The sequence below is a fragment of the Ammospiza caudacuta genome, chromosome 1 (assembly GCF_027887145.1).
Source record: "Ammospiza caudacuta isolate bAmmCau1 chromosome 1, bAmmCau1.pri, whole genome shotgun sequence".
Lineage (NCBI taxonomy): Eukaryota > Metazoa > Chordata > Aves > Passeriformes > Passerellidae > Ammospiza > Ammospiza caudacuta.
This window is the reverse complement of record NC_080593.1, coordinates 138,007,469-138,035,276: the sequence shown is the minus strand read 5'-3', so window position 1 is coordinate 138,035,276 and position 27,808 is coordinate 138,007,469. Positions and strand designations below refer to the sequence as shown.

Here is a 27,808-nt window from a genome sequence, read left to right as displayed (position 1 = left end):
TTCAACAGATGGTGACTGAGAGGAAATGGGCACAATGGTTATGTACTAAACCTTAACATTTAGCATATCAATACAAGCCACCTCTTACATTTGTGTACATGTACTCATGGCTACATAGTAAACAAATATGGGCAGTTCATCATATTTGCAATCATTCACACATTATCAGAAAGAAAATAGCAACAGGAATGAAGGCAAAATTGGAAACAAGTACATATGTATGTGATCAGACAGTGACTGAAACACACATCAGTTAAGAACACATTGTTAAGACTAAGATTTGTGTGTGAAACTCAAATTCCTGATTAACATCAAATGGCAGAATGCCAATTTCCAGTTTTGTATACCACCACTGCAGGGAACAAATCAGTGTTCCATACTAAACTTACAATTAATTACAGATTAATTATCATTTGGTATATGAGCAAAAATGCTATTTAACTCCCAAGTTATATTTGCTAAACTCATGCCAATTCAAAGTGAACAGCCAAAAGACAACTACAGCAAACTGAGTAGGAGTTAACAAGTCAAGCAGATCAACAGGATCAATATCAATTTCTAAAGTAAATAAGAACACAATACAATTTTGCATTCAATACATTCTTTTAAGACAAGAGACCCGGTTTTGATGGTTTGGAGGTCCTATGCATATTTGTTGAGTAACCATGATAGAATAAAGACATATTTTTTAGACTGGGCAAGGAAAGTATGTGCAGCTGAGAAGCAGCACCCTATACAGCGAAGGAAAGACTGTACAAAAGAGTGGCTGGCTGTACTCAAGGCACATTTTGGACAGAAATCAGGGGTTTTGGCTGGAAATAATAGTTCAGATTGATTTTAGATTGATCCTAGGAAAATACTGACTTTAAGAACCATAAAATACTGGAATAGAGAGATGCAAAAATCTGCTTCATTGCAAGATTTCCAGAACAAAGCTAGACAAACATCCATCAGAAATGAACTTGCTGTACTGATCCTGCTTCAGGCTAAGGGAGGGGCTCAGTTGGGATCACTTCCTACCCTACATATTAAGACCACAAAGATTTTTTTTTTTTAAAGAGTTGGCAGAGGCACAAAAAAAGAATATGTATTCAAGGTCAAACACCTCAATGAAAGAGAAAATTTACATAAATTGTGTTTGCCTCATAGGATCTTTCTTTATGGTTGGGTTTTGGTTTTTCTTATTTGGAATGAACAGAGTGAGGCCTTTACTTACATATAGACTGATTTCTTTCCTTATTATATTGACCCTGAATTATCTGAAACTGTCTTTTACAGAAATGAGGATATCACTTACCATATCCTATGAAAGCTGGAATACTCCCTCTGCTCTAAACCTTGCAACTCTCTAGTCACACATTCAACAAAAACCCCTCAGTGCACAGTCACAATCTATTAACAGCAAAGTAAAACAATTCACCACATTTTAAGTCAGTAAAATATTGCTGATAGTGCATACTTTACCAGTTATGTCATGCTGTTTGAATGACTCACTGTAGATTTGATACTGATTAGGGCAATGTTTCTTCAGCCATTTGCAGACATCCTGCTGGGTCCATAACGCCACAGGCTTAGTCAGCTTCACAGTCCCAGACTAGGAACAGAGAATGAAGAACAGAAATGATGTTTAGTCTGCACACAATTTTGGAAATATTAATCTGTCACCTCCATATATGATATTAAAATACTAAATGCAAAACAGGATCTGCTCTGACAGATGTCCAGTAATAACCAACCCATTCCACAAAACCCTGCTTTTCAAATACATCACACAGGAATCACACTCAGTGGAAGGTTCTTTAACATTACTTTCAATTGCTTTCATGTTCCTTGCATCCCAGAACCATATTGCACTTCAATAAATAGTGTTAAGAGTGACCAATTGACTACAGCCAAAAGATAACAGATGCACAATTTGAATAGTTCAAACTCACTGGAGAGTTGTACATTTGTGGCCCAGTTTGGATATAATCACAGAAGACCAGGAGTACCCTCGGGCCAGGCGTGGTCCTCAACTACAATGACAGAAGATCTTGCAACAAAGGCCTTTAGTGCCAACAAGCCTGAAGACTGCTTTGTCTGGAAAGAGGAGACTACACACCAAGGGACATGGAGCTGGTGATATTGATTCATACTGAACATTTCAGCTGACAAAATTCCTAATCTTAATAATGTTCACAAGCAGCTATTTCTGTTTCCTTTATAACTTTAACTTTTCTACAGTCACCATATATTACCAACAATAAATGTTTCACTGGACACTGCTGATGTAAGTGGGTGTGAACATCAATGTATACATTTACTTCATATTTTGTCAAGGAATGAGTCTAGGGAATAAAATCAAAGTGTCTGTTTCAATGCTATGCATGCAGAATGCTGTCCTCCATCTCCCTGGTGGTGAAAAGGGTTCAAGAGAAGTTTCTCTGCACAAATTTGAGGTGAAGGGGAATGTCATCTCAACCCATCTTCTCCATTAGGACTCATAGCAGACTCCCTCAACATCACCAGGCAGGGTTTATCCCAGCACTTGCTCAGATGCACTTTGTCAGACAGACTTTCACAAAGTTGCTTTCAAATTTTCATTACTAGAAGCCCTAAAGACCAAAGCAATTTTAAGCTAGTGCTTTGCATGTCCTATTAAGTCCATAAAGTATGTCATGCAAAGATAGTAAGTTAGGGCCAGGGATTATGGCAGACCTAAAAATCCAGCAGGCAAATGTGCCTTGAATTTCTCATGCCCAGTTGTCCCTATCTCCTTTTTACTGCCTGTGTAAAAGTTGAAGAAACAGTAGGAAAATCATGGTTGAATATATAACACAATGCACATCCCCTAGCTCAGCCTTTTTTGGTTTGAAGAAAAATAAACTCATCAGAAACATGAATCCTGTTTCAAACATGCTAATAGGCATCATCCATATTTAGAGGTATAATAATAATGCACAAAACCACCCCAAAGAATCAGTCTCATCTGCTGCTGCCACCCACCAAAATACAGAAGCTTGACTGACAGACTTGGTCTTCACAGAAAAAGAAACTTCCAGAGGTGCTGAGGGTGCACAAAAACCAGGACAGCACTTGCCCTAGCACTGCCCCTTCTGAGCAGCTCATCAGTCTTTACACACACAGGAGCACACACTGGTCTGGAGAAGGCACAGCCTCTGTAAGGAGAGCAGCTGCCCCACAACTCCAGCTCCTCATGCAACCCAAGAGATCAAAGGGCCCTCAAACTTCTCTGGTCTTCTCATCACCGCTATTTAAGTCAAAGAAGAAACTGAGTTTCAATGAACAGTCCAATATTAAGCAGTCAGTTCGCTGATTTGGTGTTACATGCAGATATAAATGGGTGTCCTCCTCAAATTACATCAAAGAAATAAAAAAGCAAAAGTAGCCATGTGACACAAGCAGTCTCTCTGATTCCATAGAAATCCCTGAACTACAGGCTCAAGAATTCACTGTCTATCTTTATATGTGTTACTGCTTAAATTTTAAGGTTTTTTTGCATTGGAATTTTTGAATACTACAGGAAAGTCTGTCAGCCCTTGAAAATAAATGGTTAATAGTTTTTCTGGTACATCACAAAAATACTTAAATGATAAGTATTTGTATGCAAATATATACAGCTAGCTATAGACTTACAATCTACTTATTTCTAGCTGAAAGTACACAAGCAGTGCCAACGTTTGTTTAAATCAAGAGGCTGTTCTTTTCAGTTCAGCAACTATTGTCCTCTTAAAAGGTTTAAGCACCATCATGTTAAATATCCAAACTACAAGTTATTAACAATTAGAGCACAAATTTAACACATCCCTCTGTGCCTACAGAACTGAAAGATGGTTTCAAATGCAGCTTTTATGCCATGCCAATACAGATCCCTGCACAGAAAGCATACATGCTGACTTCTTCAATGTTTGGAACTGTGTTAGAAACATTTAAACTTATAACTACAGTCCAAAGAGGACATTTTTACATTGACAATAAAAAATGTTAGGTTTCATTTTCTAATTTCGAAGGACTTGATAAGTTAGAGGAATAAAGGGGGTTTAAAGCAATGGTGCTAAAGTATGTCTTCACTTTCATTTTTGGAACATCATACCCAAAATATTTTCTAACCAGATGCTCCAAATGAAAGGCTCCTAAAAATATGCCTTCCTCCCACAAAATTCATTTCTTAGTTTCTTCCCTGCTCTGAAGGCTAGATCTCATACAAAAAACCTCCCAGTAAACCAAAGAAATTACCTGTACCCTAAACATACCTACTAAAAGACACCCTTGCCATTAACTGCATATGAACTACCTAGACAGGTGAAAAACATAGTATGTTTTATTGTATTTCTGTTTCTTAGCTCAGTCGAAGAATAGGACCAAATTGATTAAAATAAAATAATATATTTTAAAAAATACCTTTGATCTGGTCTTCCTTTTAATTTTCCTGACATAAACTAATCCTAAAATCACCCTTTGGTGGCAACTCTGTAATAGTTTTAATCTTGCCAAATGCTATGCCAAGTCTTGTGCCAGATATAGATGTAATGAGAATAAAAGTCTACAGTATTCTGGTCTTTTCTTGTATATTTGAAGGAAAATCTGTTTCTTCAGAATTTTGTAACAAACTTTTTCTTCTAGACTGCCCAACCCCAGCTTTTGTTACGTGTATCTCAAAATACAAAAATGACTGCCAAGAAGAAGAAAAAACATATTTACTACTTGACAAAATTTCATGCTCTCTTTGTTCCATGGCGCAGGGAAGATAGTACTCAACATCCCTAACTCAAGAATAAATAAATAAACAACTAAAACTTACAGCCTGTGCATTACTAGAGAGTGTATTTTAGTATTCAGAATAGCATCAGCTACCAAGCCCTGCTCTTCCTAAGCAATGATGGACAAGTTATCTCTTCAGCCTTCCAGGTGCTATTTACCAAGCCTGCCAGCTTTGAAGTCAATTTATTCACCAGAATTTCTTTGTCTTTATTTATCATATTTTACTCCAGAAAGAAAGGGCCTCTGTATTTTTGAGTGATGAAGGATTCAATCTCATAATTTAAACTACACTACATACTTTGAGACAAGCTATCTGAAAGTGCTTCTCCAACTCTAACATTTTGTGTATTTACAAACCTGCTCAGATTACAAAAGTCAGGGATTGTGGAGATGAGGGTGCCCAGTCAAACAGGGCTGCAGGTTTGCTGGAATAAGGCTGTCTCATACTGTTTGTAACATCTGGTTTGCCAACATACTGATCCTGACATGTAAGCATGGTCAATGCGTATTTACATTCAAATTTACCCAAAGTCAGACCCCACCATTTATGAAACAGATGGATAAAAAAGGCACTGCTGAAAGCATTGCTGGAGCAGATTCTGCTCCAATATACATCTTGAGAGACTCTGCTCCAGGGTTTTCAGTTTAACTAGAAAAAGACAAAGCAGAATCAATTTTGTTACAGCCGTGTTGGCCAAAGGACTGCCAGGGTTTAGACTCTGCCAGCAGGTAAATACCACACAGCTGCTCACTCACTTGCTCCCCCAGTGGGACAGGGAGAAGAACCAGATAAAAAAAGTTAAACTCATGGGCTGGTATAAGAAGAGTTTAATAAGTGAAACAAAGTAAAATATAATTGTATTAATGTTTATAGTAGCAATGATAATAATGATGATGATACTAATGATAGTGATTAAAAGGGAAGAAAGAGAAAGAAAATAACTTCCCAGTAAAACAAGTGATGCCCAATACAGCTGCTCACCACTTGCTCAGCAATACCCAGCCCATCCCCAGGGCTTGGCTCCTTCTGGCAGTCGTGGTTCAACCCCAGGCAGCAGCCAAGCCCCAGGCAGCTGCTCACTCACTCTCCCACCTGTGGGGTTAGGGACAGAATCAGAATGATAAAAGCCAGAAAACTCATGGGTTGAGATAAAGACAATTTAATAGGGAAAACAAAAGCCACACACATGAGCAAAGGAAAACAAGGAACTAAGTCACTGCTTCCCAGGGGCAGGCAGGTGTTCAGCCATCTCCAGGAGAGCAGGGCCCCATCACATACAACAGTGACTTAGGAAGACAAACACCATCACTCCAAAAATCCTCCCTTGTCCTTTCTTCCCCCCACTTGATATCCATATGGTCTGGAATTTCCCTTAGGCCAGCTTGGGTCACCCGTGCTGGCTGTGTCTCCTCCCAGCCTCCCAGACACCCCCAATTTCCTCACCACCGTGGCCCTATGAAAGCAGAAGAGGCCTTGGCTCTGTGCAAGCTCTGCTCAGCAATAACAAAAACATCTCTGTATTATCAACTTTGTGTTCAGCACAAATCCAAAACATAGTCCCACAGCACCCACTGTGAAGAAAATGAACTCTACCCCAGATGAAACCAGCGTGCTGGCCAACACCCATCCAGGTTTTCATAGGAAAAATGATAAAAAATGAAAATCCAAGTTTCCATGCTAACAATGGATATCCTATGGAACGTACCAATTCGGGTCACCTGTCCTGGCCATGCTCTCTCCCAGCTTCTACTACAGCTTCTCATAGGCAAAGAATGAAACACTGAGGAGTCCTTGACTCAGGGCAAGCACAGCTTAGCAACAACCAATACATCCACGTGTTACCAACATTATTCTCTTACCGAATCCAAAACACAGCACTGCACCAGGGACTAAGAAGAAAATAAAGTCTATTCCAGGTGAAAATATGACAGAACACAAGCAAGGCAAGGCTACAAGGAGAAGCACCACAAGTTATTAGACCAACAGTGTGGGTTCTTCGGCTGTGCTTCAGACACAACTGCTCAGTGCTGAACCATTATGTCAGCCCAGTCAGGCAGTTTGAGGGAAAAGGGGACTCAGTTGTGAGGGGCAATATGAGACAAGAAAAAGAAAGAAGCAGTAAGGTCATTGTGACCTAGCAGGGACAGAGAGAGCAGTATGGGCAGCTGTCACAAGAATAACAGAGTGTCATGTGGGGCAGGAAACATTAAAATGGGTCAGAAAACCATTGACATGTCTGTGCTCAGAGGAAGAGACTGGAAGGAAAGAAATGGGATTGTTTCATACATCAAGTAGAGAAGGAAATATTTCTTACACCAAAACATAATGCCTCCTGCAAGCAAACTACAAATGGTCAATGATATATTTAAAAATTATAAAATAAAATTTTATGTTTATCTGACACAGATACATAAAGTAGGGAACTTTATTACACAGCTCCAGGAGTGATCTAAGTTATGTAATCTTTCAGGCTGCTCCAGAAGCAAGGCTAACAGCATCATCTTCATCATTTTATGACAAGAAGCAGCAGGAACAGCAATGCCAAGTAAGAACTTCAAAAACATTATTTTCTTTTAAAACATGCTTGAGTTACATTTCTAAAGCTGAGAAAATATCATATATTCCAAATTACTTCTCCAACATTAAACTGCTTATACAGAATTGAGAATCAATGGCTAGCATAAATGTGGCTTTACATCCAGGGGAAAAAATGAACCACACTTGTGAATGTGTTATCTTAAAATATTGAAAAATATGGAAAGGGTACATTTTGGTTTAGCAATACATTTTCTCAGATAGTCAGATAGTTTATACTTACAGATTTTTTCCAGCAAAGACAGAAGAAAATTACAGTAATAAGAAATGCCATAAAACCACTGAAATCTCCATTGTATTGGGTTTCCACCTATGTTGTTGAGAATTTTAATACTAAGAAGACATGAAAACAACAAACCAAGGGAAATGTGTTTTTTACAAAACAAACAAACTAGGAAAATACTGTAAGACAGCTTGTCTTTTGTAAGACTGAATGTCAAAAAGATTGCTGATAAAAAACTGAATGTTTAAAACTTGAATTGGATCAGAAATTCAGATACTGAACAGATGGTAACAGTCTTCTGGTACTGGGGGGGAAAGAAGAAAGTTAGAGAAAGAGATGAGGACACTGGGGCAGCAGCAGCTCAGGGCTCTGAGCTGTGAACAGGACTAGCACAGCCCTCTCCAGAAAGGACCAGGTAGGGGAAAGACTGGAGACTGGCAGGGAAGTCATGGAAGGTAGGAGAAAAGTGTAAAAAGTGCTGTAAAGTAGATTTTCTGTTCCTATCCTTCCTCTTCCTGAAGGAAAAGGACAGAAAAAAAATGCCACTGCTACAGGGCTCCCTCCTACATCAGCAGCAGTGGTTCACTGCCTCCTTTCTTCCTGAGTCTCTCCATGTTTTCACATCACCAAGGCCCAACTCACTCAGCAGCTGCTTTTTGTTGCCTCCAGAGGACTATAAAGGGCTGTCCCTGCCAAGACAATGCCCTGGGGTGTTTAAAGCCAGCTCTGCACAAGCAGAAACCCAAATCCATGCAGCACCACCACTTGTTCAAAGACTGAACAAAGAGGGAGGCTTTCCCAGGCTTTCAAGCAGCAGCAGGACTGCCCCAATCCAGCACCTCTGTACCAGTGCCACAAACAGGTGTAGTACAAACAGACTGCAAGGGAGGGAGGCGGGAGGGGAGGGGAAACAAATCATGAAACAAGAGACTCATCTGAAAAGCGAGAAGTTGGTAAGAGGGAGTTAAGTCCCTCTGAAGGCTGTTGCATGTATAACCACCAATAGGAAAGGCTAAAGGTATCCAAATAATATCACTGAGCTTTATCCTTATCAGGATAAAGACAGAATCAAAACAACAGGCAAAGATAAATAAGGTGACACATTTCCCGTGAGAGCTCTCACTTTCCATGAAATATCCCACTCTGAAAGCAAGAATCATGACTGGCAGGTGCAGGTGTTGATATGAATGGCAGTGGCACTATCAGCAAACTGTGAAGAACTGAAATGTCAGAAAGAAAAAGGAGAAGACAGAGCACTCCTCAGCACTGTCAAAAGCCTAACATCATTCTAATTGCTATCAAAAATCCTGAAAGCCACAACTGGGACAGACAGGCCAACAATAAAATCACAAGTAGGAGCATGAGCACCATCAATTTTAGGTTTTGACCTTCAAATCCCAATCAAAGCATATAATGTTTTAAAATTCACCTCTAGTAAAAAAACTGTATTTTTAATCTTGTCAAGTTTAAGAGTCTTTCACTCACCACAGTGGATTCCTTCCAGTCCAAAAATTCAATATTTGCTTTTGGGTATTTGCTGAGAAAATGAAAAAGGAAGAGAGGAAGAGTTGCTCTGTTGAGGTGAGCATTGCTGCCTCACAAGGTATGTCAGTTCTTTGACACTTCTTCATTCATGTGGTTCTGATTCCCTTCTCTACCTCAGACCATTCAAACCTGTCCAAATCTGGCTCTGACCACCACTATCTTATAAAACAGATTACAGTCTTCACAAATAAATACAAATCCTTCTTGTTTTACAAACAGAAAATTACTCTGCATCCTGCATAGATCTGGAGATCAGACAATTTCTGCTTACACTGCAGGTGCCCAACTAACCAGCCTTGTACAGCTATGAAGAAAAACGTTTCCTCCTTGGCCTTCTCTAGCCTGTTTACTAAAACTCTTCAGCCAAAGAAGAAACAGAATGAATCTTAGTTACTAGTGTTGGATTAATAGTAATTTACAACAAGTAATTAACTTTACTACTAGCACATGTTTTTTACTGCACTTGACCTTCCACCTCAGCAAAAATAAAAATTTGAGGCATTCATCCTCCACATGGCACACACAACTTGCAGGTTAGCTCATTTTTTATCCTGCCTCAAGGACTAAGAACTGCACACACTGTGAAGAAGAATCATGGCATAAGTTTTCATCACAGAATATTCTCTTCAGATATGGATTAGCCACAGGAGAGTGCCCCATCTTGATGGAGCTGTAAGTTCAAATCCATTCAGGTACATACAGGAAAGGAAACAGGAATATGTAATAACTAAGATGGTGATGAAATGTAGCTCCCCATTTCCCAACAGATTCTCCTGAACTCTGAAATACTTTCACAGCAACTGAAATTCCAATTCTGAGGAAGTTCAGTATTTGTAAAAAATATTTTCTCCATGTCTAGATTAAAATAAAAATTAAAAGAAATGAAACCACACAAAATCTACCTACTACAAAATTGACAATTACAAATGAGTCTCCATTCCCACTTTTTCTTTTTTTTTAAACCAATTCTGGCACCTCTGCAAGTTACAACTTAGGCAGCTGTATCTACAGTTGAACTAAACCAAGATTGTTTATCAGGAATTCCATTAAAATAAATACAAAACAAGTATATAAGTAGGTACACTGATTTTCTCAGAATTTCTCACCCACTTATTTAAAGATGGTCACACAGCAGAATGTATTACCTAAAATACAAAATCCACTGGCCAAACTAGACTGGAAAAATCTTAATTAGAAATAATACACTAAAATCTTATTACTTTATAGACTTAGTTACTTATAGAAAAATAAGCAGCTAAAACCAAGAGCTAAAAATGTAGAGATCTGAAGGACAGAAAAAAGTCCTGAATTTACACTTGCAAATTCAGTAAAAAGAGTTAAAGGCAGTTGGTCAGCCTGTATTTGTTTTGCAAATCATAAGGCTATGTCTGACTAATAAATACATGTATTTGACGATACCTTATCTGCAGTTCTTCAGTCACTTAACTGTACCCTTTCAAGCACAGCTGAATGACCAATTGTTAGCAGTACAAATCACAAAACAAGCTGCCCTGAAATGAGAAGAACTACACAGGACCATGACAGTTTTAAATGCACTTGTTTCATATTCACATAATCCATATTATCATGACTGTGAACTGAAATATGGCAATTAAAATTATGATGTGTAGATTAATAGCAGAATTTTCTAAGACTTATAAAAATTATTTTCTTTACTAGGGATTCAACTACAACACAAATAGGTCTTTAATGGGGGGAAGAAAAAAGAGCAGTACAGAGTATCTGCTGAGAAGGTACTCAATATGATGTATTTTTTAATAGCTGCTGTATATCAGAGGTATATGGTGAATTTTTTCCATCTTAAACATACAGTGAAGCATTTCTATAAGAGAAGAGCTATAAAAGCTGTTACTTTAGTGTTAGCAAGTAGTGAGGTTAATTCCACCATTAGCTCAACAACAGTACATTTGTACAAGGAGAACATCCAGTATCCTGAGAGGATCTTAATCCCTATTAAATGACAGGCTTTCTTACAAGGTCTACTCCTTCCAAGTGAATCACATTTTGGCACCTTTGCTTCCAGCAGATGTGCCAATTAAGAGGCTTGCACTGTAAGAAGTAGGATAACCTTTCCATGCCAACTTTCAGTCTTTATGGATAGGCTCATTCATATGCAGAAGGCAGGTGCAGCAGCCAAGGCATTTTAGACCCAGCAGCAATCAAAGTTTTGTAGGTATCTTTGCCAGTTGACTCTTAACTATGTTTTCTTGAGCCAAATACATTTTGAGGAGAACAACTTTATAGTACATAAGCAGAAGTAAGAAAAGGTCTGAGCATGACTTGACAGGTCAATCTCTGGCTTCCCCAAGAAGACATCCAGCAAAAACAGGAGGAAAAAAGGCAGATGTTGACAGAAGAGTCAGATTAGCCCAACCATCTGATTCATGCAAGAGCATTCCAATGCCTGTGTATAGAAGGTCATAATGGATTTCTCAAATAAATTATCTACAAGGCAGATCCATCACTTATTTTTCAAAACAAGCAGAGCACTTCTGATGTCAATGTAATTTATTGCTAATTACTTTTGAGAAACTAATCTTCTCTCCCTAATAAGGGAATTCCTGTATTCACTTATCATCCTTATGATGTCCTATATTCACAAAAATAACTTTAGCATTACAATGCCCTTTTACCCCCACACTGGGATCCACAAAGCCCAGGCCCTTTTGCTACTAATACTGTTGTTACTGTGCATGTCTTATTCCATTGCTTTGGGCTTTTAGCAAATTGCTGTAGGAGACCCATAGTCTCTCCTTTTGTGCCCCTCTTTTACTGGATGGGGAATGGCTTATCTGGAGTTTGATTTCCTCTGGTGTTAACATCAGCCCACATGGGAAAATGGGATGTTCCCAGGAACATCCAGCAGGCACCACATGGAGACTAAGCAGATCAGGAATGCCAGTGAAGATTTGCATTTTCAGTTTCAGGTATCATTAAAAAATAAAACCCAAATATGCCCAAAATGTCCCAGCAACATCTTCCTGGAGAAGGCACCTGCGAGATGTGGCAACACAGAAATGTGGCACTGAGGTTTTTATAAAAACATTATGTCCACCTGATCTCAATATTAAGAACTTATGTCATAAGGAGGTGAAACTGAGACAAGGGCTAAAGGAAGGTAAATTAAGCACAATAAGGAACAATATTCATCTGCTGTAATGTGTTGACTGCATTTGTATCTTTTCTGGAGAGAGACTGTGAAGGGAGAACTAAATTAATGTCCAGGGAAGACAAACATGCCCTAAATAAGAACTGGAAGTACTTTTATTAGATTTCTGAAAGAAACTCAGTTCCCTTCTCTTTCCTGGACCATTTGATTGCAGTTTAAGATTACATGAAAAATTCACATTAATCCTTCAGTTTCTGTTTGCACAAAGACCAGTAGCTCAGGCAGTGAACAGCAGGCAGTTCTCAAGATTCACTCCAGAGGCAAATACATCTCACAAGCCAAAATTTAACTCTTGGCTAAGTAGCTGATGTTCTGTAAGACATAAAGACACACATAAGTTTAAACATTTCAAATTTTCCATTAGGTCTGCCATGCTGTTCTGCTGCCCAGATCAGGGCTTTTGTCTCAACAGCAGCCTTTCGCAAGTGATATTTTTGAACAATTACCACATTTAATATATTTTCCTTCAAAGCTGGCATGTTTTCTGAATAATAACATATACAGACAGGTCCAATAATACTCCAACCACATTAATAAGGAAATTTCATTTTTATGCAGGTTTTTATATCCATCCAATTACTGATGCATAAATGACTCCAGGTAAAACTCTCAGTTGCACTGATTCATTTAAGACCCTTCTAAGAAGCATTACATTTAAAAATAAACTTATTCCTATCTATCCAGAAACAGCAGGTAAAACTACAAAGTAAACATGCAAAAGAAAACTTAAAAATCGCACATGGCTTGACAAATCTGCTTTGCAATTTTATTTTAGACCATGTTATTGCAGTGTTTTACAGGTCAGTTGCCAAACTGAATTAGTCTGCTATATATTCTCAAATCCACAATGTCTGTTCAAGGGTTTTTATGCTGAAAGCTTCTGAATTTGTCCAAATTCAAAACAGTACACAAACACAAGCAAAAGTCATTGAAAAAATTCAACGATGGAGGATGCTTCAAAGGCGCCTAGAAAACACTTTTTTATTTTTATTTGTTTTGGCAGTCCCTCAAGACTCAATTTTCTAATCTCCCATGCATCATAATTCAGAGAAATGAACTGTTAAAGAATGTTACCAGACCTTTTAGATGAAAACATGGCCAAACACAGGCAGCAACAGTAAATAGCTGATATAAAGAGCACCATCTACTGACAGGCAGCACTTTGACAGCCCCAGGGAGTTTTGTAAGGCACTGCATTCCACTGTGTTTCAGCTTTTAGGAATTCACCTTTCTCTTAGAGGTGTGTCAGTACTTTTCACATTTTCTCACCTGCCCTGTCTCACCTAATACATTTAAGCTGTTCTCCTGCTCGTGGATCACCAGAGCCCAACTGCTCCAAGATGCAGTAGCACACTTTCCCATTTCACCTTGTGATTGAAGATTCCCACATGGAGATGATCACCTCTTGTACACAGCTGCTATATCACCACCTTACAATTATAAATTAACATGTTATCACCAGCTGTGTATGAGGACATTTCCAAAATCTCCTTAGTCAACAAGGGTTTTCCACACTTAAGTCAAAAACATTTGAACTGTCCCTGGAGGAGAAGCAATCACCTCCTTTAAAGGCTTACTTCATGCAATGAAATATCCTTTTATGTTCTCATGGAGAAGATTACATGGAGATGGATGTTTCTTCCTCACTTTTATCCTGCTGCTGTTTTATTTCTTTGAACACAGTAATATGACCTTTTATTATTTTACTACACAAAAATATTAGCAGATGCACAAAAGAAAAGGCTATTTCCTGACAGACAAGAAAATATTATCAATATCAAAAAACTCCCTTGGCTAATATTCTCAGAAATAACCTCTAGGAATGCTATCTAACATCTTGATCACTTCTAAACATAGGCATAAAACACAGTAAAGACGCACTGAAGTACTCGGGCACGTCATTTGAAAGTACATGCCAGCAGTGTCACAATTACTTATCATGTGAGATTTGCATTGCAACAATCTGAGAGCTAAATCCTTTATATATATATATGCTTCAAGAGCATAAAAATAGGAAATCAGAGTAACTTTTCTATCAAAATTCACTGGTCTTAAAGACTTTCACAAATAATCATAAAAACCTTGTGTGATAAATAACCTGAAAAGTCAAAGTAGAGAAGAAATATTCACATATGGGTTTTGCTTTCTTTTGCTTCACTGATTAAAACATCAGTAACAACTCAAGCTCATCACTTACATTCTTATACTTATGTTGATTCCAAAGATCAGTGAAAAACTCAATTTGCTGTTCTTACACAATAATCCTTGTCAATCTATTTAGACCAGGATTAAAAGAAAAACTGATAGGAGCTTTGGTAAGAGAGAGGCTGCAGTCAATCTGTTTATATATGTGGCAGATTAATAACAATTAACAAAACTATGAGAGGAACTTTCTAATAGGAAAGGAAAGGTAGGAAAGTTTCAAGTCCTGCCTTGTTTCATAGTCCTACTCACTTATGCAGCACAGCAGCCTTATTCTTCTGTACTTATATGCAGCAGCAACAATTTCCTGTTTTTACCTCCTCCTCAATTCTAAGATTTATAAATACAGTGGAACATTCAGACTCATCCTAGAAATTATTCTTCCTTTGTACTACATTTCATTCTCTGCAGTCAAATTCTGTCTTGCTGCCCACAACCTGCTCCTTGTCTGATCTCCATGATGCACCCGCCATCCCTGCAGGCAGCCTATGCTTTCCTTGGCTTTTTCTTTTGATACCTTGAGCTCAATCATATATTGAAGTGTATGAGATGGATAATTCCACTATATCCCACTATATTGTTCACATAATTGTAACACTGGACACAGAGGACTGCTACATTTATCTGAAAAAAAAAAACCTGCAAAGTTTCATTGTATCATCCAATTCTCATCTCTTCTGCATTAGAACAAACGGAAGCATTTGGTAAAGATAGTGAAATAGTGTAAAATCAAAATATATTTGGTTATTAATGTTAGCTCTCTTAAGATTGATATCCCCTGTTCATCCTCCAAATCTGATTTAGTCATCCACTAGCTCCATTTAGATTGCACTTCCACAGAGTTTCCTCCCAGCAGCAAAAGCAGCAAAGCAGTACTCCCCTTAACTACTGCCAGCATGGCAAAGTGATTAAAATAAGTCAAATTAACAAGGAAGTGTTGCCAAAGGGGACAGCTCTCACTGGTTGCTCTTGATCCACCAGTACAGAGTATCCTACTGTTAGTAAAAGCCAAAACGAGATCATTCAGGTGGGTGAAAAACTGATCAACTCACTCAAGTCAGAGCTGAGCTGCCAACTCAGTAAAATGAGAGCAGGTAGGGACTGGGGACTGAAATGTGCTACATCATTAAATGGGGTGCTCCATCATCGGCTCAGTTCAGCTAGGACACAATTCCACTTCCTCTGCATGATGTCTCCTCTCCAGTCTTGTAGAAGGCTTTGTTAGATCCTGAAGGGAAGCAGGTTTGTGGCAACACATGACAACACAACAATCCACAAACCCAGAACAAAAACCTAACCATGGGAGATGGTTCTGGGAAGAAGAAGGTGATGAACATGCAGAAAAGAGTTAAATAAGAATTTCATCAACAATGACCCAGTTTTGTCATCACTGTGCCTCACATAGAGAAGCTAGCTTGATTTTCAAATTCAATTTCATCTGTTCAGTTTATTTTGTGGTTTTAGAAATCACTTAAATTTTGCATAAAATATTGTAGAGCAATAATAGCATGCACTCTGGTGTGGGGATTTTTCCCACAAAGGGAATAAAAGATCAACAGGAAAAAAACCCAAACCAAAACAAAAAACACAACCAATAAGAATATTGTTTATTTAAAATTACATCTTCAAACCTATCACAAGCTTTATTTAGATAGAAGACTGTATTTTCAGCATAGGTGTGCTGAAGTTCAGTCACATCTGCCCTTAAATAATGAAAAGACATTCACAACATTTGTCACAATCTAAAGCATGCTGCTAAGATTGAAAGCAATCAGCCTTGAATGAAAGATGGATTAATAGCAGTTCTAAAACCATTAGGTACAGACTCTATTGTCATGCTTCTGTTTAAAGCAAGGAAAAAAAAGGCAAAAAAAGTAGAGAGTGTCTAGGTCAGCAAAGTTGATGGATGCACTTACAGACATTAGAGGAAAAAGGAAAATAATACCCACTTACGACATTTTCTTTGTTAAAGTCAGAAAAAAGGCCTCAAGATATGCAGTAAGTCTACCTTGTTCAGTGCTGAAGATTTTCTATTTTTAGATATGCATATTAAAGACACATTTAACCCCAGAAGTGCAGCTTGATGCCTCATCACAATATTAATTCCTACACATTGGTAGAATTAGAAATATTCATTCTACCAAGTAAATCTTCTGGCAACAACCCCTACCAGTAATGACTCTAATCTCTGGGTAAGGAACTAGGAAGTAAGGGAGATGGAAGAATTGATGTTCCAGACCATTTAGTGACTGCTAGCAGTTGTGTAAGCAGGAAATTAAATGTTTACATTAGCAAAAATGGCCAATATAACCACTCCCTGTAACCCAAAGAGTTCCCAGCAGCCAGGGCTGCACACTCCCACTGCTCCTGCTATTGCAGCTCTTGAGCTTGCAAGAAGGGTCACATCTGTGAGCTGTTGAGGGACATGAGATGGGCACAGCCACCTCTTGGAACCCATGCTGACCTTCTCCCACTGCACACTCACTGTCAGACAGCTGGGAAGCCCCAACACATTCTGCTGGTTATTCATTCTGAATCAGGCATAGGTGGTGGGGTTTAACAGCACTGCACCAGAGATAAGGATCAGCATCTCCCATTTCAGACAACAGTTTGCAAAGCAAAGCTGAGTATTACATTAGCCTTAACTGTTGTACCTAACCCTGACTCAAGTGAACTCTTTGACAAAAGACACTCATCAGCTAGGGAGGGAAGACACTCCTCATTGAGGCTTTAGGGGTGACAAGATCAGCCTGGCAGGTAACGTGGACACTGAAGTGGCAGGCAGGAGATGGCTGTGTCAGTCTGTACAGTCTGACAGGAAGATGGCAGCTGGAATATTCAGAGAATAGGAAAGCATCACAGCTTTGCAAAAACAGAACAAGAGACAGTTCAAAAGCTAAAGTAAGTAAAAAACCTAAAATGTAATCTCTTTTCTCTTCTTAAAGTGTTGATTTGTTGACAGAATTGGATACACATGCCCTAATCTCCAAAAGGAAATTTACTTGTGATGTTTCATGCCACTATCACCAATAGTATTTGTCTTTTCCAAGGGCTCAGGAATACACTCAGTACAGGTAGCTGGGTGAGCAGCTGCACTGAGAGCTGCAGACTGAGCTCTGGGTGGCAGGAGAGAGGCTGAGACCCGGCACCCATCCTTTGCAGGGACCTGTGGCACCAGCCAGGTGACTCAGAGCCACAGCAGGAGCCAGTGACTCAGCAGGAAGAGCCCAGACCTTCCTCTGCTTAGACCATAAGGATACAAAAGCCCAGGGTTTCCTTTGTTTGGGCTCCTTCCTAAGAGGCAGCAGCTTGAGTTGTTATTTTGTTATTGCACAATGATGAAATTATTTTAAGTATCCGCACGTCAGAGATTCTGCTGCGGAAAAGACTGGGTAGAGGCAGTAAGGAAACCTGGTCTGACCATCTCAGTGGCTGTGAAGGGGCCTCAAACCCAGCTCAGGTCGTGCTAGTGTGACTCTCAGAGTGGCTCCTGGATGGTCACACAGGAAAATTTCCTCACCAAAAGTGCCACAGGTCTCAGCTGCACATTAGCACCTCCCAAATTCAAAGAAACATGCCATTGTACTGCTTCCTCACTCCAGCTGCCCTCTCACTGAGCACTTGCAATGCTTCTTTCAGTTCAAGACTCTGTCATACTTGGACATCATTCTCATTTTTGAACTAATCCTGCGAATTTCAAGATCAGCTAATGACAATATAAAAGCACACCATCAACATTACTAGAAGCACAAAAGTACTGGAAGTAGGACAGAGGCACTTAAAGCCATCCCCAGGCTGAATCACTATATCAAAGTTTCACTTAATGGCATTACAACCAAGGAAACCCCATACTACTTACAAATGAGTTGGTAAAAAAAACTAAAAAGGAAAAGGGAAGAATTGTCTCTCAATAAACACAACATTTGTGTTTAAACACAACATGTATCTTCTGCTTGCCCCACGGATGGTACACAGAATCACAGCAAATGCACACTTTAACATTTGGGAGTTGTTTCCCTGCTCCCTGCAGTGGTACAGCAGCAACCCAATAATCTGCACTTGATTGCAGAATTCAGATAAAACCAAAACACTTCTGACTGAAGTCCACATTCATAAACACCTAAAAAAACCCTGGTATTTGAAAAGTATGAAACAAGAGAATACTGAAAATCTTCATGACATCAGAGGTCATTATTTTTGGTATTTGTGCAGTGCCTACAGGCCCCTCAGAGCAAAAGACCAGTTTACTTCAGTCTCCATCCACCAAATACTTCCAGTCAAAACCAGAGGCATGAGAAAGCATCAGTGCAAGCCTCTACCACTACCCACCATGGAAAACAGCTTGAGAATCTGTCCCATGGAGAAGAATGGGAACAGCAGCAAATGTGCTGCTGCATTTGTTATTCTCAGACAGCCTGACCTGAACAATAAATCAAATGTACATACACATGCAAGAGACAAAATTTTGTTAGCAAATTTATTCCATATATCAAGTTTGTAATTTTGTTAGAAAATTCAGTCCATATCTCAGATTTCTACTGAAACAACAGTTTTAACTGGTCCTAGTTATCAACATTCTTCTATATTTGGGTAAATTGAGCCAGACAGCAAGAGCTTCACTTCTAAAGAGGAGCAACAGCCTTCTAAAAGTCCAAGACCAATTAAACTAAGAGTGTAAAAATGAAACACACAAACTCCAATAATTTGCTTTTAATCCAAAAGGTAAAACTATTTTTTTTTCAGATTACAAGGTATTTGCTTGCCAGAATATAATTTTGAACACAACCATATATATGTGAATAGTCTATCCTAATTGTTCCAATTATGATTTTTGAGATAAGTGCAGCTTCTGAAACAGCTTCTCCCAACACAAGGTTTCACCTCCATCAGACATGGATAACCACTGCAATAGCAAATGCAGAGCTGGTTAGACAGTAAGGGAGAGGAAAGAACCGAGTTTGAGATCCAACCACCTAAACTCAAGTGTCAAAACAATCCCCAAAATGCAGACAGCTTCAGGTGAGCAGCACTCACTTCACACCGAGCCTGATCCCTCTCCTGCTCCTGTGAGCATGCTGACTAGATTGCACCAAATGTCAGAGGAGTTTACATACCTAACTTACACACAGACATGTCATTTAATTTGCCTTCATCAGCAAACTGAACTTACCCACAGAAACTCAGGGAAAGACAGACCTCACTCTGCCCCAGGCCACCCTTTTCCAGGCTTTTCTAATGACATTCCTCCCCTTCTTAGTGGTGATAACCCAAGAAACTCCTTCCATACATTATCAAGACTACAGCAGTCCCACACTCCTTTTGTGACTATGACACTTCTCACTCCCAGTTCTCCACAATTATGTTATTTTTTGAAATGGAAAGGACAAAACTTCCCACTTGTAGAGGAAGCTGGAGGTGACTCTGCCCCTCTATCCATTCTAGTTAGGCCCCACCTGCAGTGCAGCCTCCAGCTCTGGAGTCCCCAGCCCAGAAGGACATGGAGCAGTTGAAGTGAGCCCAGAGGAGGTCACCAAGATGATTAGCAGGATGGAGCACCTCTCCTGTGAGGAAAGGCTGGGAGAATTGGAATTGTTCAGCCTGAAGAAAAGGCTTTGGGTGACCTAACTGCAGCCTTCCAGTACCTGAAAGGAGCTTCCAAGGAAGATGGAGGAGACTTTTTACAAGGACATGTAGTGACAGGAGAAGGGAGAATGGCTTCCAACTGAAAGACAATAGGTTTAGATTAGATATTAGTAAAAATTCCTTACTGTGAGGGTGGTGAAGCACTGGCACAGGTTGCCCAGAGGAGCTGTGGATGCCCCATCCCTGGAAGTGTTCAAGGACAGGTTGGATGGGGCTCTGAGCAACCTGGTCCAGTGAAAGGTGTCCCTTCCCATGCCAGGGTGGAACAAGATCATTTTTATGGTTGTTTCCAAAACAAATGCTTCTATGATTCTCTAGTGACTACAGCAACTGCCAGCAAACACATGAGGCAGATTAATAAAATATCTTATTTTATTATATTTATGAGTTATAACTCAGGTGAAAAACACCATTCACAGACCTGTAGTGTCAGCAGTGGACCATTTTCCATTTTAAAGGCTAAATTGCTTCCATAGTACATTTTGTAATCCCTTTAATCACAATGCTATTATTTTCTTGACCAGGGAGTTATTATTTTTCTATATATTTTTCCATCCCCAACAAGGCAGCTGTGTCATTAAAATACTGCTTTATTTTTGAAGCCCTTAAAGTAGCTTCAAAGTGGAAGCAGAGGGTTTGGATGGCTTGTGAAACAGCTTCACAATGAGGCAAGCAGCAGAACTGGCACTTGTAAGTACAATATGCATCCACACTCTGTATGGAATTGCTTTTTCCTCTAAAAAGGCTCTAAAAGCCACTCCATCTTTTTATCTACATTTCTTTTTCCCTGGAGTTGTTTTAAATAAGGTGTCTGTATCTACATGTGTCTGTAGTATTAAACATCCCACTTATTTCTAGAGCACTACCACAGCTTTTTACTGCTTATGTTTGCTAATATGTACTGCAATTGCTGCTCCTTTTCACACTAGTGCAATGGGAAAGAACACAAATTTCACATTGATAGTTTTCACAGGACAACAGGAGCCAGATCAGACTACACTTCCCTCCTTATGCTCTCTCAGCTGCCTCTTTGTAACCATCTGCTCAAGGCAGCCCTGTACAAGGGCTGCCTCTGCAGCAGCAGCCAGCTCAGTGCTGAGTGTTTGTGCAGCCCCAGGCACAGCTCAGGGTCACAGACTGCAGCGCTTCCCAGGGCCAACGCCTCGATGTCCTCCACGCGCAGCACCTGCGCGCATGCACCTACCCAAAATGTTTTCATCCTTGATTTGTTTCTGAAAGCAGCAGTACAACTGTTAAAAAATCCAGCTGTAAAATCCTAACAAATTCCTTCTCCTAATATCACCTGATGGACTGAAGTCATAAAAGGAGTGTGCTTGTACAGGTGGACTTCATAAAGGCCTTTTGTTCAGAAGGTCAATCAACAGTGTCTTAGTGAATAAACTTCACCTGTTCTTCTTATACCACCTAAGAGCTAAGAATTAGTCAGAGTTTATTATTTTGATTTCCTGTGGGGAGAAAACCAATAGGAAAACAGTCCCACTTTGAGATGAGGGGCAAAGGAGTAGGACACAAATGGTCCTTTTCACCTGCCCTTCCCTTCCCTCACTGTCCTGGACAGAGCACAACCCACTAACTTGTCAAGATCTCCCACTTCCAAATGGATGCTGTCAGCAGAGGAGATGACATTGTTCAGAATCCCCAGGCATGCAATCACTGTGAACAGAATGAACAGGAGAAACCTTGCTGTAAAAATGTAGGCCTTCAAATTAAACTATTTATAGCAAAAATGGATGATACAGCAATGGCAAAAATCATGCTACAACAAGAATATACTGGGATTTTGAATCAGACATTTGTCCTCCTGTGGTAAACTGGCTTAGAGGACCCCAACAGAGAGAGATGTTTCTTGTTTTTCTTGGTTGTGAGAGTGTGGATTCTGAACTAAGCAGCTGTATTTTGCAGTACAGGTAGGGTTACTTCAGCACTTCACCCTCTCCTGTGAAATCCCAGAATGATAAACAAAATATCACTCTCAGTGGTTTGAAATGCACAAAGTCACCCGGCACTGCTGTTTCACAGCTCAGGATAAGAGGTTTGCTCACTGCATGGCTCTGAAACTTCAGGCTTCAGCCAGAGGTCACAATTGTGAATGACAGGCTGAGAGAGGAAGGGATGCATACACATCAAACATTTCAGCCCCCAATTTACATGCATACCTATAACTGTGCAACACATGAAAAGTGCATTGAATATTAAGATAGAAGCAGGCACAGTAATTATTGTGTATTACTAATAATCACAGAATGAGACACTAGAAAGGCACATTATCCTGAAGTGTAATTATTTCAGCTATGTGATAGCAACATTTACCAAATGTTTTTAAACCCACTTCAGATATATTCTACACTGAGATTCTGTGCCCATTTTTGTTAGTCATAAAGAAGACCAAATGCAGTAAGTGGTGTTTTGTCACTATCACAGTCAGACTGGGGAGAGGGAAAAAATTGACTTTCATTTTGGTAGTCTGATGTGGACAGTGGAAATCTGTTAACTACTTCTCCACAAAAATAAGCTAAGAAAAGCAAACTATCTATCAGTAAAGTAACATTTCCCCATCTAAGGTCAGTACCTTACTCAGAAACACACAGAGATCTGTAATTCAAACATCCTGACATACAATTTTAAATCAAAATCTGGAGGAACTGAATAGCTCAGCTGGGGTTTTGCTGAACCTTCATTTCAACAGAAAAAATGTTTCTTAACTTTAATCAGTCCAGTCTGGTTCTTTTTCCCATACCCTGTGGCCACCAGAAGTCTCACCAGAGGAAGAAAATAGGAAGACAGCTCAAAATGGTAAAACCTCATTGCCCCACTTCAGTGGGCATTGGTGTTTCTCAACTGCAAAAAAGGTTAAAATAAAGTGGGGTGTGGGGGGAATATAGAATGGTTTGGGTTGGAAGGGACCGTAATGATCATCTAGTTCCAGCCCCCTGGCATGGGATCAGATTGCTTAAAGCCTCATCCAGACTGGCCTAACACTGACTTTCTCATCCAACACATTTGATAAGCTTGACCAAAAGGGATAAACACTGTGAAGCAGAAGCCACGGATTAAAAAACTGGAGAATTCTTCTAGAAGATTTCCTAGTCTCTTGTTAGAACAGTACCAAGACTTTTTTATTTAAATAACTAACAAAATTTTAATATTTCTAGGAATTCTGTAGCACCTTTATTACTTAAAATCCTTACTCTCTGTGCTTCAACTTTTCACCACACACTTGACACCCTCCACCCCTCCCACTTGCTGAGCAGAGCATATCCCTACCAGGGAAGCCAGAGGAGCTGTTTCCACCCCAGTCAGTCCTGAACTGAGCCCAGTAAGCTGAGATGAATTCTTATCCTCTTGGTACTGAGTTCAGTCAGCCCTTCAGTACTGTTCAATATAATTTTTTAAAAAAGGGGTTTTTTTAGAAAGCAAAAGCAACCAAAAGAACTAATGAGCTACACTGCAACAAAACATAGTTTACTGATGTCTATATAGCAGTTATCAACAAAAGACAAGATAAAAGCTTCTCACTTCTTTTACCAGTTTCTTTTCATAGTTTTCGTGACCATTTTAAAGGACTGTAAATTTCTCTCAAGTCAAATAAAAAAACCCCTGCAACTGCTAACACAACATAAAAAGCCTAAAAGCAGTAGTTGCCATTAAAAAGCCTTTATTATCTGCTATTGCTGCTACCACATAATGAGACAAAATGTGTCACCAAATATGCACACCTTACTCAGGAAAGAAAACTCCCTGAATAAATACCCTCCTAATGAGCAACAGCCCAGATCTGGGTCTCACACTCACCATCAACAAGGCTTTGTGAGTGCATCATGGGGGAGGACTTGATAAAAGTCAATACTGCTGTAAGAGATCATTTTCTGAATCTCCTTCAAAAAGCTGCCTATACTCAGAGAAGTACAGGATTCCAAAAGTATAGCAAAACCTTAGTTAGCTTGTTTTTAACAGAATTCTACTCTGTGACTATAGAATTAAAACCAAACAGATGAGACATAAGAGCCAGAAGTAACATTTCAACGAAAAAGATAAGAATTCCAGAAAACACACATAACAGTGCTTAAACATAGGTGGTAGAGAAATAATTTATATTTTTAAATGCATATTAAAAACCATCCTTGCTTTCTCCAGTGACTTTTACTGCTCTGTGAAAGTGACCACTCAACTGCCTGAATTGTTTTTATATACCAGGAATGCTGAAAAATCAGTTACTGATCAAGAAAATATGTATATTGATATATATATAAATAAAAAATGAAGCATTTTTACAGTTAATATCTGTTCCTTAATTTGTATTCTATCCTGAAGATTATCAGAGTCTGACTAGATTACAGACATTAGTTTAGCTATGAATAATCTTGCCAGTTTTGTACTTGCTCATATTTGTAACAAGGTGGTTCCTTAGGGAACCAGCTGAGGGAGACTAAGATCATTGTTCCATTTTCCATTATAAATTTACCTCAGTCAGCCTATAAATACTAAATTCCATATTCATCAGGAACTTATAAATGAGTGATCCTTCACTGGAGCTACGTTTTCTGTTGTATGCATCCCAAATATAGAAACAAACACTTGTACTCCCATATTTACATTACAGTAACTGCATAAAAAGGAACTTTAAATCTGTCTGTAACCCATGAGTTACTACTGTTCTTTAATTCCATAGCTGAGGACAGAAAAGAAAGGACACATTTCATTAGAAAGGAGATTTTGTTTGTGTCTTTGGACAGCAAAACCAGATGTTTAAAGTGCTGGAAGTGATCTTGATGACAAATTAGAAAGCTGAAAGCAGGAACAAGAGCCTAGGAGGCATCTTAAATTATATTCAATACATTGCACTGCTTTGTGTAACATGGGTCTCACTACTGTGAATATGAGGTGTGTGTTAATATTATTTGAATATACAGGACTGAAAAGAAATCCTTTTAAAAACAACTGTGCAATGGAAATATAAAACAAATAGCTCAGTTCACAATGTTTTATTTACAAAACTTTCCTGAATCCATGCTCCTCTTTCCACTGTACATATATGATTGTATGGATGAAGTTTCCTAATGCCAGCTTAATTCAACTCTTAAAGCTACACAAGCTGAAGTGCAACTCCATACTCACATTTCAGAGGACAGCAAACCAATATTTAAATTTAAGGCAGAGCAAGCCAGAAAAGACAGGCCACCTCAGTCTATCACATGAATCCAGATGAAAAACATCACTAAATTAATGCACACATAAAAGACAAAGTTACTAACAAGGCAGCAATAAATTTAGAAAAATAGTCCAATCCATTTGCTTGATGTTACTATGTTAAGCTTATTCCATTAAGCAAAAAATCGGTTTGTTTGTTTTTAAATGTGAATCATGCCCAGTTTTCTAAATAAAGCTACTGCAATCACATGTGGAAAACAAATACTGGATTTCAGTACTTTTAGAGCACCACACTTCCCCTTTTCCCCAGCCATCTCCAGCAAGGACAGCCTGTTTTATATTCATCAGTCCAACAATCACAGCTCAGACAGCGACAGCAGGCTCGCTTACATTAAATCACTGATGTAATTCACTCTGATTTTTCATTAGGATAAATCTTTTGCAAGCAAAGACAACTTTGATATGACTGTACTCCATGTCAGCTACACACAAGCCCATTCTCAATTGGGAGCCCTACTGCACCATTTAGTTTCTTCACTCCCAAGTTTGTATGGTTTCCAAGTTTACCACACCTCCTCAGCCTTCAATACAGGGCAGATTTTTTGCTGATGTTGAAACATGAGCAGGGTTAGCTTGCCTTTGTGAACAGCTGGGCAAATGCCTTACTTGTTGAGCTTTATCTCAAAACCCATCCAAAATCTGGTGATCTTGTTACCAAATGGATATTTCAAATTAGTAACCATGAACCTGTTCTGCAAGGGTTCATGACAAATCAGCAAGGTGGTTCATAAATGGCCACCTAACAGATTGCAGGTGGCAGGGGTTTTTAATTGCTGAAAGCCTGTAATGAAGGATCTAGTTTGATGCATTAAATCAGAATGAAACTAGTTAAATTGTAATAACTTTAAACTAGAGATTTTATATAAAAAATAGAATGGAGAATTCATACCAAACCTGAATTGTCAAGGAAATACTCAAAACATTTATTACTATTTTATTCCAAAAGTGAAATACATCACAATCATATGTGTATTATTTTTTAAGTTTATTGTACTGTTGGCAGTAGGAAATACTCCTATTTGTTCAGTCATTTAAATAATTTCTATTGCCTTTTTGAACCTGTTAGAAAAAAAGACACTAATTTTATTTGCTCTAATAACTCTCAAAGTGTCAGATTCAATAAATACTCAATTTTCCACTCTGCAGAAATTACCCCCAAACTCCTGGTGTCAGGCCTTTAAGAATCAAAAATACTGATAAGGCTTTTAAAGAATATTTCTCAATTATTTTATAACATTCTCTTATCTTTCCTTTGACCCTGAGACCAGCTTCCTTGGTTAGAGCCTAGTGCTAGTAATGCCAAGCTTGTGGGTTCAATCCCTGTATGGGCCATCCACTTAGGAGCTGGATTTGATGATCCTTGTGGGATGCCTCCCAACTCAGAATATTCTGTGATTCCAGGTAAAAATGTATCTAATATGACAAATTACTGTCCTATACCAAAGTCTCTTGAGTACACACATTCACTTGCACTTGGTAGTCATGTCTGCTGCACTCATACAAGTAGAAGCTTATGAGTAAGAACAGACACATTTGCTTTCAGGAGCTCATCTCTAAACTACGTTTGCTCACTGTCTCATCAGACATGGAAGAACTGGCCTGGTATTTTACCTAAAATGACTTAGCAGATTATTAAAATCAGTCACCCATACAAAAATCCACATATTCATACATCCACAGAACTTATCTCCTCCTTTACTTGCCCAAAGAAAAAAACTCAAGTAAAACATTTCTGCGCCCATTCTGCTTGTTACCCATGTAATTTGGAAAAAGTCTCCAGTGTCTGAAAAAGAGTGATCCCATTACTTTAATTATCTTCCTTTAGAGAAAAACAGAATAGTGCAATATCCAAGATGTGTGTATGCTACAACTCCACAGCAGTACCTTGCTTCTGTAACACCCATTTCCTCAGACTGCTATTTTTACACCTTTATATGTCTTTAACAGGATGATAAATGCTTTTCAAGCAGAAGCCAGGACTTCAATAAGCCTGGATTCTTAAAGACTCACCAAAATAAATAAGAAGGCAATTCTACCTACCTTAGATATTTCTGGCTCCACTTGTCTCTTGGGTGTGTCTTTTGACTCAGGCCCTTTAGGAGTACCAGTGTTCTTCACCGCCAGCGAATCAACTCCTTCACCTTCTAGCTGCAGGTTAATGCCTTCTGTGGGGACAGGGTGATCAATACCATTTGGATTCAGATTGCAATGGATAGCTGGGAAAAATAGGAGAAACGTCACTTTAGAGCTGGGAAAAAATAGGAGAAACATTGCTTTAGGAAAGAAGAACCCAATGGTTCAAACATTTAGCACGAAGTACTGAGGAAGTGCCATGCGGTAACCAGAGCTGTGTCAGACCACAGCAAATGAACCATCTGTACTTTGATGTGGATTCAAGGTGAGATATTTGAGAAAGAAA

General features: G+C 39.0%; 1 protein-coding gene across 1 annotated transcript in view; it reads right to left on the bottom strand.

Moving 5' to 3' along the window:
• SAMD12 (sterile alpha motif domain containing 12) overlaps positions 1-27,808 on the bottom strand; it is a 175,300-nt gene that overhangs the window by 129,880 nt on the left and 17,612 nt on the right. The window contains exons 2-3 of the mRNA XM_058808719.1: positions 27,430-27,605; positions 1,465-1,594 (exon numbers count right to left, since the gene is read on the bottom strand). Of these exons, the coding sequence (XP_058664702.1) occupies positions 1,465-1,594; positions 27,430-27,605 (306 nt within the window). The remainder of the gene's footprint in view (positions 1-1,464; positions 1,595-27,429; positions 27,606-27,808) is intronic.